We start from the raw sequence: 18958 nt of genomic DNA, 5'->3' as shown, positions 1-18958 counted from the left end.
ATAAATTCCTCAGTATTAGAGAGTCCTAATGAATGGTAAAAATAGTATTAATTCATTACTCCTGCATGATTTTCCCTGCGAGGGCTGTAAACGGCCCCCGGGGTATCATTATTATTTCATCAATCAAGGCTCTGAGCTCGTCGTGCACGCGCACCGTGCCCTGTCTGCTTTGGAGGATCCAGACCCAGACACGCCGCCGCGCGCCTGCCCAGACAGCGGCCTGGATGCCTGAGATGAGCGCGGGACGGCGGTGGTACGCGCGAGAGCTTGGCCGGGCCACGTAGCGGGGCTGAGGACACCGGTGCGCAGGTATCTCCGCAGCGCCACACCGCACACCAACACACAATCTCCCGCATTTTTTTTTTTTAAATTTTTCTATTTTTGCACACACAGAGATCTTCAGCGCTGCGCCTCGCTCCATGCACATCCGCCGATGTAGAGGGAGAGCGAGCGAAAGAAGTGCGCGTGCAACCCCGAATCTGTGCAACTCTGATTGCACGAACGCAGGAGGGAGGTCGCTCTCGACAGAAGGTAAGCCAGCTAAAGCCACCGCAAAATGTTGCCGTGTAACTTCAATTTTTGTGCACTTACATGCGTGACAAGCGCGGCAGCTGCCGGGGGAAGCACACGCAGGTCGCCGGGAGCCGGTGACCGGAGCTGCCGTGAGGATTGTCCGCGAGCCGAGCTAGCGCTGACTTTGTGACAGTGTCGAGTTGAGTGGGTTTGTCCGTGCAGCAGTCCGAAGGGTTTTGTCAGGGAAAGCGGCGCTTCTCGCCGTGCAGTACGAGAGAGAGACATCGATAACAAAGCGTGACACCGGCTTCTCGTCCCGCTTCGTGCGGGTCCGATAACTGTCACACTCCCCCCTTCAAAGTGCAACACCGAAATAAAGTGTAAACGTTAGTGCTACATATCTTACGTTGGTGTTAGCTTTAAGCTAACTAGCCTCAATCTGGGCGGTTTGGGATTAAAAAAAGTGAAAGTCCTCTCTCTGTTGTTAGCTAATGCATGCTAGCCTGTGGATGGTATGGCGTGCGTAGGGTAATATGATTGTTTAGTGGCTGAGTAAAGCTAACAACACTAAAATATCTAATGTCTGCACCTTGAGCTAATGTAGCCAAGTTAGCTTGTCATGTGTATGTAGGTTAGTACCTATGGAGTAGTGCTAGCTTGCTAAGTAGCCTAAGTTGGCCAGGCCTGCACAGTGTTACTGCTGCTCGGCGGACTGTGTTGCCTTTTGGTTTTAACCCTTTCTTTGCTTTATTCACATTGCAATGTGAACTCCAAGTCATGTTAGCTGAAAACAGTAGTAGCTCTATTAAATTAGGAAACTGGCTGCTGCCCTATATCTTGTGATGCTTCCCAAAATAATGCATAATGCTGGTTTGGCACGTCGTCACCTCGTTTGCCAGAAATAGTAAGCTCGTTAAACCCCAGTCCTTCTGTTGTATTCTCTCATGTTTCAGTACAATTTCTAAATATAAGTACCAGGTTTAATGTCCGCATGTATGTTAAATATACCTTTAAAACAAAGATTTCTCAGTAGTGATCATCAGGGGACTGCTATCGGACTGGACAGCGTCTTTCTCCCTGCAGAAACTTGGGGCTGAGATGATACTCCCCCACATTTCTATGATGACCCCCCTCAGATGATTTATACCAGACCAAAAACACCAGGTACTGCTCTATGACCCGATTATGGGCTTTAGGGCCAAATGCCTACAGAGGCGTGGAGCACCCCCGCAGTGCACCACACAGTGAGCTGGTTAAGGTCTTATGAGTTTGGACAGAGTGAGGAATGTGAACCCTCACACGGTCCTCTGCAAGCTGCGAAAGGGAAAGCTCATTAAAGTCTAGACCTGAGAGGGAGCGTGGATTTGAGGAGCACTGCTGTATACTAAGAGGTCAACGTGACACATTTTGGCTGCTCCAGAGGTCTCATCCTCTTTACTGTCACAAGACAAGTGCTTGCGAATGCTTGCACCATTTAATGTTGTTGGTTCATAGTGCCTTTGCACTACAGTTCCCATCCTGTGTCATTCAAATCATAAGCCACAGTAGCATCTATCCGGTATAAGGCTGGCTTTGTGGCTTACCCTATATGAAATTCATTTTGGTTTCTCTATAGCGTGATTGAGGAAGTCCGTAAATTGGTTATTGTTGCAGAAAGTTTGAATTCTCTGGGAATTTAGTAATGCCGTGGATTACTTAAATGGGCTGTCAGAGAGACATTTGTGTATGCACTTTTATCTTTTTTTGTGCCATGGGGCAAAGTTCATCCTTGAAAGTCGTCCAGACTTTAAAAAAAGGGGCAGTCACAAATCATCTTCCTCTCCAATAGGTTTGACCTCCCTAATTCAACAAGGTGATTGTGAAGACTAATTACCAGTGATATTGAGAAGTCTGCGCTCTACTTGATTCCCACATCAAAGTACTGCATTATTTCACTGTGAGTGAAACTCTGAAATGACTCATCGTTGATAATGATAAGTGCCTGGAAGGATTTTACTCAATACAGGTTACATAACTACGCTGTGTGTTTGTTTATTTGCACATGTGTTTTTCTATATAAATCAGTGAATTTAGTGCATTTGATTAGTTTTAATTTGTGGTTAGAGAATTTAAAAACCTTTTTAACATCAGGTCAGTTTAAACACAGGTGCTAAAAAAAAAAGATTCAACCCGCTGATCACATGTTAAGTCAGGTTCATGCAGTGATTTCTCATGCAATTTATATTCCTCTGTCATCCAGCTGAGGATAATCTATTTGGCTTTGTGTCTAAGACTGCCATGTGAGTTGAGTTGCTCTGTCAGTGCAGAGCTCACCCTCCCCCTGTGGTCTTAATGCTTTCAGAGCTGCTGTCCAATTCTCAGAAAGGATCAGAGTCAGCATGCGCAGGAAGACAGGTGTGTCTTTACAGAAAGTGTGAATAGTCAAATTCTACTAAAATGGCGCTCACTCTGTCTTGCAAAACTGGAAGACCACAATTTAGCTCCAGCTACATCTGCTTTCATTCTTGATTTTTTTTTTCTTTTTAAAGTGACTTGAAGTTGCAGGAGGAACTGGAAAATCAGTTTATGGTTCACCAGGAAAGATAATCACAATAATAAAGAATTCAAACTTAATTTCAGATGAGTGCTGTTGAAATGCGCAAAAAAATTATCTCTGAATAAAGTTGAATAATGAATGATATCCCTCTATGTCTCGAAGAAAACTGGTTTTATTACTGATAACTTCAAGCAGCATCTATTCAGATTGAATAGATTGTTTTGAACCCCCTTTTGAAAGTATTTATGAGGACTGTAGTAAGATGAAAACAACACTTTTTAGGTGACAATTACTGCTCAGGAAAAAGTCAGTGGAAAAAGATAACTTTTTTCAAATTGTGATCAACCGTTGTGATTGCAGTTGTCAAAATTATCAGGCTCAACACTGATCACGTTCCTAATGATACCCTTATTTGATACCCTCGCTCTTTTTTTCCTGGCACTCCGGCAAACCCTTTCATATTAATTATGAAGACAAATTAAAGACTAGAACAAAGTAGCCTTCGTGGGTTGGCGGGGGGGGGTGTTTGATTATGAAAGTCCCTCCCTCTCCCTGTTTATGTTTGCTTTGTAGTTGGTGGACCGTTGTGTTTTCGAAGAAATAAAGCTTAAGACATTTGTGAAGACACAGAAGAGAGGATGTTTGCATCTCCAAGAAAGGAAATGTGTTTTTTGTTTCATGCTCAGGGAGGTTTTTCTAGTGAGCAAACCACCCTAGTGCACACTCATTTTTGAGAGTAGGGTGTAAGGTTGTTCGAGGTCAACCAACTGTCAGCCGGGGACACGCCAGCATAGATGTATGCAAAGTCAAGAACATAAAAGAGAGTAGAAAATAGATATAATTGAATTTGCACTGTCCATTTCATCTTAAACTCACATCAGCATGAGTATCTTATTGCAGGTTTCAAACTGCGCAGTGTTTAGGCTTCATTGAAAAGTTGAAATATAGTTTCCTGTGGTTATATTTGCAGTAGAAGCTCCAGAGCTGTGGTTACACTATGCTCTCTAACAGTCAATGGGAGGTGTGTGTGCAAGTTGGTGTCTGTTGCTCAAAAAGATTCGCAGTCTTTAGTTTAATCAGTGCTACACCATCAAGTTTGGTGTTTTTGCAGCAGTCATTTTTATCAGCTGGACTAAATGTTGCACTGAAAAGATGTTATAAAATAACAACTCTCACTTCTTCAAAACCTTTATGATATAATGGGCGTACGGTAAAAGCAAGGATCAAAAATAGGCAAAACTCTCGCACTCGCACAGGATACATCTTCTGATCTATTGTGGGCTATCATCAGCATGATCACCACTGGAAAGATGTCAGATATAACTATGATTGAGTGAAGTTTTTGACTGTAGCAATTATTATTTAAGATTCAAGGTTCAGATTGTAGGTCAGCGTAGTACATATTAGGCAGGTACATAGGCAGTACATACTGAGGGGTCAATGGTCAAGATTTTCCTGCTCTAAGACTGGGGTGAACAGTTTTAACAGACCATCTTTAAGAAGACATGATGCACCTTTTTATACATTAGACCTCAACAGTCGTATCCTGTTGTTTTTCTGTTGTTGAAAATATGCTGTTTGTCACCCTCAAAAGCAAGGTATATCTGCATATATTTCATAGGGAGGTGTTTTAGTTGTGGTCTTGACATATTTTGAATTCTCCGCTTTTGAAATTGAACTCGCATTCATTCGTGATCACTGTGGTTTTGACTCCTACACACAACACTGAAACATTTGCGGGTAAATGTGCCACTCAGTGTTGAAACCTTGACAATATGGCTGTAGTTTCAGTTCAACTCTCGTGTGACACAACAAGGCAGCGGAAGAGCAACCTTTTCTAATCTCATCTGTGTTTCTCCCTGTTTGTTCTCTGTCTGATCTCGTAGGTAATGCACTGTAAATGGCTCTTCAAGCAGTACACAGAAATCCTAACAGCAGTCCCATGTCTGACATTCAGCTCGTCTTTATCTGCTCTGCAGTTTGAAAACACTGGCATCCTGCTGGGCTGCAGCCTTCAGAGAAACTGACTCTTGGCAGCTGCCTGCGCCCCACATACTAACTCAAGAGGAAATTAGCTTCAAATGTTCAGCATCAAAGACACTGAGCCTTTGAGTTTGATTCTTAAGCATATGGAACAAAACTGGGAACCGATTGTATGTCTTTCCAACTCCATTTCCTACCTCGGACAGCATGGATGCTCTGTTTGAATCAGGTTGACTGTCTGTCACCTCATCCCCTCCTTCCTGTCTCTTCAGTAGAAGGAGGGTGGGGGATTGGTGTGGCGTCCCCTGCCCCTCCTTGTAGAGTAGGCGAGTCTACCTAGGCACCATAGCAGTTAATCTTTTCCATTGCCTTGTACTCGCACCAACTCCATTCCCGCTCCCTCTTCATGAAATCCTGCAAGAGCCTCAAGGAAGAGGTTTCCATCCCCAGCCTTGGCGGGATGTCACAGGAGGAAGGACGGAGGGTGCCAGTGTCCCAGTCTTATTTTCACTCCACCAACACAGATCTGGACCTGACAGGCAAGCTTTATAAGAGGGAGGTTGGTGGTAAGCCTTATTCTGTGTTAGTGGACAATAAAATGGCAGCCAAGACATCCATGGGAGATCAGAACATTGGTCAGCTGCCCACTCAACATGTGACTCCACAGCAACATCAGCAGTATTTCCGGGAGGGAGGAGCAGGGCAGGAGGTGGGGACGCAGGGGTCCCAGGCTGGCAACGACGGCACCTCTGAAGACTCTGAAGATGATGAGGATGATGAGGAAGAAGAGGGTGAGGAAGAGGAGGAGGAGGAGGATGGGCAGGAGGAGGGCTTCAAGCGTGAGCAGATCATCGTCGAGGTTAACCTGAACAACCAAACACTTCATGTGTCCAAGGGGGACAACAAAACTGGAACCACAGCTGATGACTCTGAGAGAGCTGGCAGCGATGATGAAGACGATGACGATGAGGAGGAGGAGGAAGAGGAGGAGGAGGAGGACAGCCATGATGAAGAAGAAGATGAGGAGGACGAGGAGGAAGAAGACGACGAGGAAGATGAGATTGAGAGTCGAAGAACAAGGTCAAAGAGGGCCCGTCGGGGTGCTAGTAGCACAGCAGCTCCCAGTCAGCCTCGGAGAAAAAGCTTGAGAACAGCTCTGAGCACTGCCACGGCTGGAATGACCACCAGGGGCCGGCGGAAGTGCTTGGAGCCTCCAAAGAGCAAGCGCAGGTCAGTCAGATCAGCTCAGTCGTCTGCCGGTTCCACAACGACGGGAGGGAAAGCAGAGGCGGAGGAGAAGGAGATGCTGGCGTGTGAGAAGTGTCCCCGTGTGTTTAACACGCGCTGGTACTTGGAGAAGCACATGAACGTCACACACAGGCGGATGCAGATTTGCGACAAGTGTGGCAAAAAGTTTGTCCTGGAGAGTGAGCTGGCCTTACACCAGCAGACTGACTGCGAGAAGAACATCCAGGTAAAGCAATCAAATCTCTGTAATTACTCTTTCAAATTAACATTTACATTAATCAGTTCACCATATTATTTGCTAACATCTTAACTTGGATAAGTTTTAAAGCAACCCAGAACAATTTACCTTTTTCCCCCACTGAGTGCAGTCAACATTTGATACCAGGGGGAAAAATAATACTGTGATTATTTTGATAGACCTTATGGTTCTGATGTGATTCAAAATTAGTATGAAATGTGTTTTTTTGCATCACAATTCTGCTTCCACAATTTTTCAGTGAAAAGTAAATCCACAAAAATTTTAGTCATTTGATATTTGTTGGGGTATGTATCAAACAAATATGTCTTCCTTTGCACCACCACAGGACTCTTTTGTCCAAAACAAGCAAGCAACATTGCACCTGTCATGGCGATGATATTTGAATAATGCAGTTGTACTTCCTCTTATACTGATTTCAAAAGAAGAAAGAAATACTGACATTGAGATGTGAGTGTGAAATAAAACTAACACGTTGGTTTTGTTTCTGGGCCGAGCAATTTCTCACCAATTTTTTTTTTTATTATTAATGACGGTCTTTTTCAGTTGAGAATTACTATATTTAAGACCTACTACATAACCTCTTAAGAGACTGAAATGTGAAGGCAGACTTGAGCACTTCTCACGCAGACCTTCTCAAACTAATCACACATAGGAGAAAAAAAAGTTAAAAGAATATATTGTCGCCTGCTGTCTTTGATGGTATCAGTTGTGGATGCAATTTGGTTTTACTTCTCCAAAACTGAAAGTGGTGATTCAGTGTCTTCAACCTCACATGTCATATGGCTGCTTTGAGTAGCTCAATTTAGCCCTGTTTTGCTGAACTTGATTTGCATCTTTAGCACGTTTCTTGAGGGATGTTGACACACAGTGTCAATGAAATTGATCTTTTCTTTGGATATATTCATGCTTTATTAATAAGTGAATTAACATAGTTGAGATGAGCAGCAGCAGTTGATCAGCAGAAAAAAGATAATCAGATTGATAACAATTTAGTGCAGTTATAACAAAAGGAAGTGATTTCATAAGTGCTCACCATGTGTTTCACTGATACACTAAAACAGTCCTTGGTGCATGCTGCAAACAGGCCTGTGGCAGCACTGATGGATTTTCTGAGTTCATGGCTGAGATGGGAGACACGCAACTGTTTCTTCAGTCATTTACCAACTTTTCTATCTACATTATTAGCTAAATTGAGATCAACATTGTTGAATCAGTGTGAAAAATGATTGTTAGGTTCAATACACATCTGGCAGGTTTTACAACTAGTCAGTCAGTCAAGAGCATATAATGAATGAATATTGCACAGAGTACCATGAGCTAATTTAAAAATCAGGTTTTTAAAAATATATTGCTCTGTGTAAATCCTGTCTTGACTTCAAAAACTCTACATCTGTGTGATTAAAAACACTCATGAGGCCTATGGCAGCTCTGACTGGGCTCCAGGGTTCATGGCTGAGATGGGAGGCCATGTATACACAATGGTTTCCCCAGTGCTGAATCAGTTTTATAGTAGTGGAAAAGAGAAGGACACTGTTGAGGGAAAAAAGCTCACATGATAACTTGGCTAAGATTTGCCCGAAGGCATGTGGGAGTCATAAACAAAGTAGAAGTCTCTTTGAAATGATAAGACCAAAACCAGAAGTTGTCTGCCCATCTAATTGGATTAATTCTTTGGTTTTGGTGTTTTTATTTCTTTATCTTATTTATTTAGAAAAATAACAGTGCCTCAGCTGATATCAACTGATCCACACAGATGTAAATTTATTATAAAACTTACTTCAATAGCAACGTAAACAGAATTTGAATACTTACAGCATGCAATAATCTCCACCAAGTAGCTCCTGTTTTCTAAAACTGTATTCTTGTACAATAATTATTTTTTAATGTTGTCAATATTGCCAGAAAATGCATTTGTCCTTGGAGGAATAAATGCTATACATCTTAAAATCCAGTAGATGGTAGTAAAGTTGTTATGGCAGAACGTAGTCAGTTGTAGAAATATAATGACTTTATATCACAATTCACATTCATGGGGAACAGTAATCCTCTCGGGTAGTGTTGTCACGTGGCATTTCTCACTTTGATACAATACCTTGGAAATATCAATATTCAAACCTCAAGTAAAAATTGTAACAACCTTGAGGCCATAAAAGTGCAGATTTGTCTTCAAAGTGAAATATGACAAGACTTTTGTACTGTGTCTGAAGCACAGCATCAAAGTTAATTTGCCTCTGGAGGAGACGCGTCTGTGTGAGCAATACAGTGGTGCATGTGTCAACTTGCTGTCAGAGGGGAGAGCGAAAAAAAACCACAGCTAGTACTGGAGTATAGATACTGCAAACAATGAGTATTCAAACCATTTCAAATATTCAGTCTTGATATGGGGAAGCTGACACGTGTTCATACAAAAAGCTTTTTTCCAAGGAGCCCTCAGGGTCACTGGTTTCTTGTGAACATGGACAGTTGTAACATTGACACAACCCATTGGTTTTCAAACTAAGGTGTGGCTGTGGAGACCCAATTACATACATAGCCTGCAAGTCCTTACACTGTAAGTCATATCCAAGTATGAACTTTCTACAGTAATGACCGTGAGTGATATTTTGGAAACTTATCTGTGCCAAGCTGAAGACCCTTCATCTCCCCAAAATTCAACTGTCTTTTGAAATACAACCCTGATTGGGAAAAGGTTAAGACACGATGGGTCTTCTCACTTAAGTTTATCAGCTGAAACAATAAATATCCTCCTGTATTAAATTGTATTTAGGTCAAACTATAGAATTCTGTTTTTATTAATGTTTTACACAGCGTCCCAACTTTTTTGGATTCAGTTTTGATAATTCGGTTGTTTTGCCTTGGAGCTTTGCATATCATAGGAGAATGCAGTATTGTCCTTTGCGGAGGTCTGATGATCAGTATCTAAGGGGGTTGAATACTTCACACAAGTGTTGTAGTTTATGATTTTAATCGGTAATAACATCAGGAGGCCTAATAAGTATTGTTGAAATGTGTTTTTCTTCTCTAGTGGCATCTAAGCTGTTTAGTATGTTGACTGTCATCAGAAGATCTCCAGTGGGAAATCAGGAAATTAGACCCACTGTAAAAAATATATATATAAATGTTTCCAGCAGAGGGAGCTGGAGTACAATGAAACACCTTTGGTAACCATCTCAGTGCTGACTGATTTTGTTTTGTATCTCAGATTTATAGTAACAAAAAGCTTAATCAAAATGTTTTTCTACCTGTATGTGTCCTTTAGTGCGTCTCCTGCAACAAGTCTTTTAAGAAGCTGTGGTCACTGCATGAGCACATTAAGATTGTGCACGGCTATGCAGAAAAGAAGTTCTCATGTGAAATCTGTGAGAAAAAGTTCTACACTATGGCTCATGTCCGTAAGCACATGGTTGGTAAGTAGTGGCCTTTTCTTTCCTACCACATGTTTTTCATAATTTTCTCTGATTTTAGATTTTTGCTTTTAATGTTGACCCAATCAGGTGTATGCTGTTGTCTCATGTTTCCTTCTCCCTCATTATCTTTCTCTTGCCCCCCCCCCCAAACCCAGCTCACACTAAGGACATGCCATTTACCTGTGAGACATGTGGGAAGTCGTTTAAACGCAGCATGTCTTTAAAAGTTCACTCACTCCAGCATTCTGGAGAGAAACCCTTCCGTTGTGAGGTAAGACTGACGCATTGTTTCCCTCTTCGGACATGATATCCCATATTCTTCTAATCCAGATTAGAGCAGCGACCATTGGTCAATAGAAGGCGAAGGAATTTCTAATTTCCTAATGTCCGACTATCTTGTTCATTGTTTTATCATTTAAGTCATTATTCGAAGTTCAAAGGTCAGCTTCACTGTGACATCATAATGTTGTTGTGCAAAAAACACTTTTCTAGTCATGATTCAACATCATAAATGCTCAAGAACCGAAGAGATTGAGAACATATTTCATATTTTGTTAGTTACTGATTTATTGACACCAATCTTTACTTCAGACATTGAAACTGTTTTTCTTGTAGGTCTTAACTCGATATACAGTATTCTATGAGACCACACAGACATGGATGTAAACCGCAAACTGACTTGTTTGCAACAGTTCTGACAGTAAATTAAGAGTCTTCCAAAAACAGGAACGAGAGCGCCTTAAACAAAGTTCCCTGGGCAAACTGATCATATTGTCATAGTCATTGTGTGTTGTCATTATCTCTAAGAGGAGTGTTCGAGCTGTATGGATATTATTTGTCTTGTCTGCCGTCACGTGGCATGGAAGAAGGGTTACAAACCAAACTCAACAAGACGGCTCCCAAGAAGACATTACAGCATTAAGCAGCTTGAATTCCTCAGTTGAACGATGAGTGTCCCTCCTGGCAGTAATGGTTTAATTTTCTTTGCTGCCTGAAATGCCCTTGAAAAAATGTGTTGGAACCTGTATGATGTTGACATACTGGAGCGATTGTGTGCATTAGTTATTGTTGGTCATAAACACACACAGACACACCTGTATGTCACCATCTTTCTTGCTTGTCCTTTTGTAATGCGTTTATTTTGAGCTGAATGCAGTACTGAGAGAGTGGCTGGCCTCAAGGTAGTTTTCACTCATTAGTTTGAGCAGAGGAGCATCTGTGCCTTGTGGTTTGTGGGCGTCCTAAAATAGTGTGTGTGAGGGGGGAGGCGGGGTCGTCATCCTGCTGTATTTTGAATATTCATGGGACAGTTATGTCATACAGAGAAGCTAATGTCTGACCATGTCAAATATTAGTGAACCACATATACACAGTGTCACCAATTAACTGGAATTCACCAAGATAAATAGAGAGCTTGATGTTCAGAGCTTGGGGGGCTTTAACCAACATCTTTTATGGATGCGTTTTGTCACTTTATGTGTCAAGATTTCCTGACTAATTCAGAGGAATTCGACAGATGGCGCTTCACTCCCACCCGATGACTTTTAACGTCCAGCTATGTGAATGCATGGGACACAGGGAACATGTGTGTCTGGGTGGAGCTGCTTTAATGAAATGTTTGAAGTCATCCTATACTGTAACATGCGATTATATACGTATTAAGGGTCTATGAAATGTATAGGCCTTTCCTCTTAGTGGTCTTATGGAAACTTCAGGTTTTTTTTCCCATAGGTATTTATTTAGCCAGGTGGTGTCACTGAGATTATAAATATCTCACTGAAGGAAAAATACCAAACCAAGAACACCTCATAATGCAAACATAAAGTGTGGCTACATGTACCAAAATATGTGGTAACCTTATTTCTTCACATTTATATGTATATATAATTAAGAGACCTGCTTCCTTTTATCAGGTTAAGGGATTAAAAGGAATCTTGTAAACACAACTAGACATCTGGAGAAGCCCTATTTCTTTGCCATTTTTAACATTATCTTAAACAGGGCCTCTTCATAAACACAATAATCAAAGCTAAACTAACTAAAAGAAAGTACTCCCCACTTTTCTACCTAATCAGACCTGTCCTAGTAACCTGGATGGCTCTTCGCGTGTAAAAATAATAGTGTATAGATGCTACATCACAGAAGTGTATCTGAAAATAAGATCCCAAAAAATCTGTAAACCTGCCATGCTTAAAAAAACATTTCAAGTTAAAGCTATTTCCACCAAGTTGACATATATAGAAAGAGGTGCATGTGAAGAATGTTTGTGTGTCTGCACATATGTGCGAATGTTTCTTTGTGCTGACCCGGTGTGTGCATGTTGTCTGAATGCCTCTGTTGTTTCTGTTGAACTGCAGAACTGTGACGAGCGGTTCCAGTACAAGTACCAGCTGCGCTCCCATATGAGCATTCACATCGGACACAAGCAGTTCATGTGCCAATGGTGTGGCAAAGACTTCAACATGAAACAGTATTTTGATGAGCACATGAAAACACACACAGGTGAGAGAACGAAAGTTTTGCTTTGTTTCTCAAAATGCACCCATCAGCAGGAGAGCGTGTCTGCCCCAGCATGCAGGGAAAAAGCATCTTTTTTTAATTTCCAAAAGACGCTTGTGTTGTCACTGTTGCTCTTTTTCAGGGACCCAATCATATAGGAGTTGATCGTCCAGACACAAGTCTGCCCTCTCTAACCAATAGCCTAATGGCCCTTTATGACCCCCGTTTGTAAAAGTGAAGAACCTGACCTGCTCTTTGACTGCAAAAAACTTATTGTAGTTTTAAAGCCATTTTCAGTTGTAGAAAATGGAAAGCTTTGGAGGAAACTTGTGAGCTTAAACTGATGTAGCAACTGCAAGAACTGCTAAACACTAGGTTCAAATTTAGTTCCCCGGGCGATTTTCCAGAGATTGTATCTTACAAAGGTCTAGGAAGAGTCAGGGTTGAGTCTCAAGTAAATAACACCACAAACTGGTTTGTCAAGTCTTAAAAAAAGAAAGATGACATAATGTAACTTTTTTTTTTTTCAATTTTCTTCAACATTTAAAGTTACGCAGAAAACATTCCCATCAAAAGTGACAACTCAAAAGTGTTTGAGCTTTTTTCCAAAAGCGGAAAACTAACCAGACAGTACTCAACTGAGCCTTACTATGTTTGGAGCAGGCGTCGCGCCTTTCTGGCATCAGTCTTCCCTCCATTTCTGCTCATCTCCTGTCAGCAACTACAGTATGTAAATAGTCGTTGCTCCAGTAAATTACAAAGAACAACCAGGTTATTCAGCGTTTGTGGCATTGCACTCAAAAAGGTTTCATACAATAGTCCCTTAGACTATTTCATCAAGTCTTAAAGGCCATATATTTTTAAGGTTTTTATTCTGTCTGTTTCAAATCTAAATACACATATTTGAACATTTGGAAATATTTTGAGATGAGAACTTGCTCAAGAACAATGTTTCTGGCCTCTGTTAGTCAGCCAGTCAACAACAACACTGCCTAAAAAAGCAGAGACTTGGGACGATTCTAACGTGAACATTATGGTGGTAGGCGCAGAGACTTCGCCCTGTTTTTGTAATGAGAGGGATGTTTTACATGAAAGAAAGGCCTTGCATATATTGTGGCTTATAATGACTACCCAGACACATGCTGTATTACATCCCTCTGATTTTCTGTCCCTGCTGCACTGCTATTTCTAAGACCCACTGAGCAGTGCAGCCTGTGCGTCCCTCACTTTCCAGCCGTGCCTGTCGTGGGTGGACTCACTCCTATCCGTTGGCGCTCACGGTTCTATTTGTAATGTGTAATTACACTACCCTCTCTTCTCCCGGCTGCTACCAACCAATTTAGCCTCAAACAGGAGGGGACACACCCAGTCATGCCCTGTAATAGTCCGCACACATGTTCAACACAAACTCCCCAAGTTTGGTTCACTGCACACAGATTTTTCATGGTTTCCAGTGGGCGCAAAATATAACAGTTACACAAAACGGGCACATTAGCTGTCACCTTTTGATATTCAGTTGGTTTGGAGGAGCTTCACTTACCGTGCCAGAATAAGGCATTTACAGAGCCCTTCAGCATCCTGTTAATAGATGGCTGTGTGGGTGGTGGTAGGCACATTCAGTGGCTCCATGGAGGGAGGTTAATGAGAGCGGCATTCCAACGGAGCTGCTGTTGTTCAATTTCACATCTCCTCTCCTCAAAGTGTGAATTGTAATAGCTTCCTGTGGAGTGGGTGGGTTGACAGCAAAGACCCACAATTCAAGATGGCAACTTATTTGCATTTTTAAAAGAGAACTGTTGCTCTCTGAAGAGAGAATGATTAAAGGGGAAAAGTTAACTTTGTCATTCGAAAAGCTTTAATCAATTTTGTAACCATCCCTTTTCACAACACAGGATTTGACTTTGATGCATCATATTTTCTCTGTGTAGCTGCAGTCTTTTTGATTGATACTGCATGTCTTCCTCACACATCCGGCTTTTGTTTGTGAATCTGTGCAGGAGAGAAGCCTTTCATCTGTGAGATTTGTGGGAAGAGCTTCACCAGCCGGCCCAACATGAAGCGCCACCGCCGCACCCACACCGGGGAGAAGCCCTATCCCTGCGAGGTGTGTGGCCAGCGCTTCCGCTTCTCCAACATGCTCAAAGCACACAAAGAGAAGTGTTTCCGGGTCACCAGCCCTGTGGTTCTGCAGACCAGCGGCCCACCTGTGCCTGTCCGAATCTTTGCCAACACCTTCTCCTCCTCCTCATCGTCTGGTCCCGGTCCCTCGGCTGCCACCCCAGCCACCACCTCAGCACCCTTGGGCCTGAGCCCAACAGGAGGGCCCATGCCTCCCAGAGGCCCTGTGGGACACACATTCTCCCACGTACAGCTTCACTCAACCCCCTCTCACCATCATCCCCACCCCGCGACGACCCAGCAACACCTCTCAAACGCACCCCAACACGCCCCTCCTCACCCCCACCACCACCTGGCTGTGCCCCCAGTCTCCCACCTGCCCCCACCCCCTGCCCTTTTCAAGAGTGAGCCCCTAAACCACTGTGGACACGAAGACAGCAGTTACCTTCACCACATGGCTCCCCCTGAAAAGGGCCCCGGGGCCCCACAGCACCACTGAACTGTGCTCCAGCTCTGCAGGCCCACACCAAACTGCGCCTTGTTCCTCCTCTTCTTCTCATTGTCCTGCCTCAGTCTCTCAGTTGCTGCCCCCCTGATGTAAGGGTGGTCCTTTCAAACAGTCAAGCTAAACAAACACACATTTGTGTGTGTGTGTGTAACTCAGACTGATACACCTTCAGTACATATGTTATTTGAGCAAGACCCCTACTTAAATACCCTGGACAACTGACAAAGATTTTACAACCTCTAGAATTTTTTTGTCTTGAACATTTTCGTAGGAAATCTACACAAAATGATCAGTGTGAGTTCTCTAGCTGTACATTGATGGGTGTTAAGTATCTCATTTTCATCAAAAGCTGCTGATGGAAGTCAACATCTGTATTACCTGGGCTTCATGGATCATCAACGATCAGTGTCATTGAACTTTCCTCCTCGTGTCAAGTTGACTCATTGTTGCACATCAGTCAGGACTTTTGTTTTCTGCGCAGGTCCTCCCCATAGCAATACTCAGCCTGTCCTAGTTGTACTGCAGAGCCTCAGCCCCGCAGAAATATTAAATGAATGTTGAGTCTTTCTCTGTCCCAAGACTGAGGCTTTACGTCAAAATGGAAACAGCAGTAGTCTAAGATGCAGTGCCATAGGTAACAGTAGGAATGCAGACAGGAACTTTTTGTAAAGGACATTGGAAATCAGGTTTTGTAATTGGTTTCGATGGATCCAGACATAGTCTAGATTCATATCATGGTTAAATGGTGCTTTCCATTCCAGTACATAATATATTTCTTAATTTTGATTTTCCATTTGATGTTCAGAATAGCAATGCATTATGTCATACAGAACAGATCTTTGAGGTTTGGTGAGATATTTTACGATGAAGAACTCAAGTTATGCAGGACATGCCGTTGGCACACACACACACACACACACACAAACACCCTCACATTTACTCAAGCACACGCACACAAGACCATGTGATCACTGATTTACTCACTGTGATCAGTGCAACCTCAGCTTTCAGTACTGTTGGTAAACAGATGCTTTCAGATAACAGACAACTGTCAAATACTGCCACTGTGAGGGGTCACACACATGGCCCCATCAGGACCCCACCTTCCTTTCGCTGCTGTCTAAATGATACGGGTTACCATGTTAAAGGTCATTTGACACACACAGTATACAAACACGCCTGGGACCTTTTTCATCACAGTTCTTAACACGCAATTATGCATATTCCTCTCAGCCTGTATTCCACGGTTTGGTGTGGGGCGTTCTTGTAATGTAAAGGTCTGTTTTTTTGACTGCCATCATACTGACATTTTTTGATCAACACAGGCAAACGCGTGTCTAAACCTGTTGAATGTTGCCTACGCAGAAATGATGGCTGACGAGTCATTCAAATGTTGATGTTTTTAAATGTTCTCTGATAATTTGCTCAGTTTTAAGCTAATGAATGGTTCTGCAGTGTAGATATACTGCTGTCAGCACATGATGGGAAATGTCAGGATGAAAGGCAGTGGTCATACAGTTTCCAATACTATGAATTCTTGTGTATAGATAAGCATACATGTGAGTGAGTCCGCGCTAGAAATTACATTTATCAATGTAATAGCCGATGGTGAGAATGTTTGGCATGAATTTCGATAGCCTTTCAACCCAGTCTGAGGGTTATCAGATGTGTGTGTTGGAGCAACTTTGGGGTTCGTGTGTGTGTGTGTGTGCGTATGTGGGTGAGGGTGAGTGAGAGAGTGTATGTGAGCATGCTTTAGTTTCGTCCCCAGTGCTCTTGTACCAAAAGCTGCTTTAACACAGTGTGCCCCAACTTATGTATATTTGGGGATACCTGAGATGGACAATAGCAGTAAATTTGACATGAGCAGAATTTAGTCTGAAGTGGTTAAGCTCAGTAGTTTAGTTTGCCCTGTTCTTTTTTTTATTTTCTTTTTTTTTTAATTTGGGACCTGCAATTATCCTGACATTTCTGTGGGTCTTAATAACGCTGCATTATTTGCTTATCATCCTGCCCTGTCGGGTTCACTGCTGTGCTTCAGCATTTTGCAGTATGGATCTTTGTCTTGTGTCTTTTTTTTTTTTTTTTAAAGCCTTTTCATTTGTGTGTATTCTCTGCACTTTACTGCTGCGTGGGTGAGGCACAGGGAAGGGAGGGACTGACAATGCATTGTGGAACAGAGTGCAGTTACAGCTGCATGGGTGAGGATGGAGGTGATTACTTTGAGTGGATGTTTTTAGGCAAGGAAAGGAGGAGAATCCCGGGTGGAGGCGGGTTTGGAAGGGACCATAGCAAACACAGGACATTTCTTTAGTGCATAAATTTAATTTCCTTTTTTGTTTTTGTTTTTTCAAAGAAATACACTTATGCTCCAAAATGGACCTCCCCCTCAAGGTGAAAGCGATGCTCCCTCCTGCTTTGGCGACTTTCCGCTAGCCCCTCCAAGCTATGTGTGAAATACATTCTTCTGTTCTGTCTCTTCATGGAGTTTTTCTCTCTGTCATGTCCTGTTCTGTCTTTCAGTTTGCTGAATGATTCTCCTCCTCCTTTCTTTGTTATATAGAATGCACTTTCTACTAAAAATTCTTGGCTAGTTAAGAAAAATAACATTGTATGTTCTTTAAAGATGTTTTAAAAAAAATCAATATACTTTCCCCTTTGTATTTTTAACCACTTAATGTAGCATTGCGTATTTTATTATTGTATCTGGTACAAAATGTGCAGCTTTATAATGTCCTGGTTTGTCCTTTTTTTGTATGTTATCTGGAGATTGGGGAGAAGTGAAAAAGTTGGGCCTTTTTTGATAATGTTCATTTAACTGACTGCTAACTTTGAGAAGTAAAAACAAGTAGCCATGATTATCACATATTTGTGGGCCTCCTTTTATCTTCGAATGCTGTGAGTTTACTGTTTGAACCTCAACAAGGACAGGTGAATACACATGAAATGTGGAACAATAAGGACTGTGCACAACCTGTTCCTGGTAGCAGGTCAGTGGGTTCAGCTTTAACTTTCACACCCGGGCTTTGCTGAAAAGCTTAAATTCCAGCTGACTGCTGCAACTGCACAGACTCGATTAGCTTGAATACTGTTATTTTACTATTTCAGGGTCACAGGGTTCTTGGCATAAAAAAAACATCTGCTGGCTACACATGACACTGCAAATTCAACAGCTGATTTATTTGTTTTAGCTATTTGACAAGGTCCTCTTCTTTGTGACTACTTCCCTTTCTTTCCAAGTGACCCATCATGAGCAAAAACATGTCTTTTAGCAAGTCTTTTTAAAAGGAGTGTGTTTGTTTTTGCAGATGACCTGAAAGAGCATTCCAGTAGGTTGCATTGTATTCACTTGGCAGAGACTTTGACCACCAGTAACCTCAGGCAGGGAGTCTCCAGTAACTTACAGCTACAGTCTTTTCATCTAAACCCTTAGAGAAGCAGCTGTGTCACAGACAAAGAGTCATTACCTGCTTATACCAATGAAATACCATAAGTGAAACCTGGATAATGTAAAGACTGACATCCGTTTCTCCAACTCAACCAGCTTTTTTCATACATAAACAGAACGTGCCTCCTCTAAGGGCACATTAAGACTTGTACTCGTTGCTAGAATGCCTCCTAAAAAGCTCAAATGTGTGCCCTCCATCACCACAGGTGGTTCTTTAAGTGGCGCACAAATGAGTCACACAAACCTATAAGGTAGCAGAGCGCGCCGACGGGTAGAGGAAAGTGTGAGTGACTCACTGGTGGTGAGTGGGTGGTCAGGTAGCGAGGCTCACTTCACGACCAGAGGAGATAATAACACACCGTCTGTACATCTCCATTCCCATTTGGGTTTGAAAATAGTCAGCCACCCCAGCTGTTAGTCATTACGCCTTGTGTCGTAG

The 18958-nt window shown here is 42.4% G+C and overlaps 1 protein-coding gene across 4 annotated transcripts; it reads left to right on the top strand.

The window, feature by feature from the left end:
* Window positions 1-165: 165 nt before the first annotated feature.
* On the top strand, window positions 166-17939 carry znf652 (zinc finger protein 652). Of its 4 annotated transcripts, XM_037088793.1 has the most exons (9): window positions 166-309; window positions 396-531; window positions 2342-2449; window positions 2855-2907; window positions 5029-6506; window positions 9799-9946; window positions 10102-10217; window positions 12304-12448; window positions 14443-17939. In XM_037088793.1, the coding sequence occupies exons 5-9, from the start codon at window positions 5439-5441 to the stop codon at window positions 15060-15062; spliced, it is 2097 nt and encodes a 698-aa protein (XP_036944688.1). In that variant the 5' UTR covers window positions 166-309; window positions 396-531; window positions 2342-2449; window positions 2855-2907; window positions 5029-5438; the 3' UTR covers window positions 15063-17939. The 4 variants fall into 4 exon arrangements, with proteins under 4 accessions (XP_036944688.1, XP_036944686.1, XP_036944687.1 ...); XM_037088791.1 differs by lacking the exon at window positions 2855-2907 and having other exon boundaries at window positions 4936-6506; XM_037088792.1 differs by lacking the exons at window positions 2342-2449; window positions 2855-2907.
* Window positions 17940-18958: the final 1019 nt, after the last annotated feature.

This window comes from Acanthopagrus latus, chromosome 23 (genome assembly GCF_904848185.1).
Source record: "Acanthopagrus latus isolate v.2019 chromosome 23, fAcaLat1.1, whole genome shotgun sequence".
Classification (NCBI taxonomy): domain Eukaryota; kingdom Metazoa; phylum Chordata; class Actinopteri; order Spariformes; family Sparidae; genus Acanthopagrus; species Acanthopagrus latus.
This window is presented reverse-complemented; position numbering and strand designations above follow the sequence as displayed.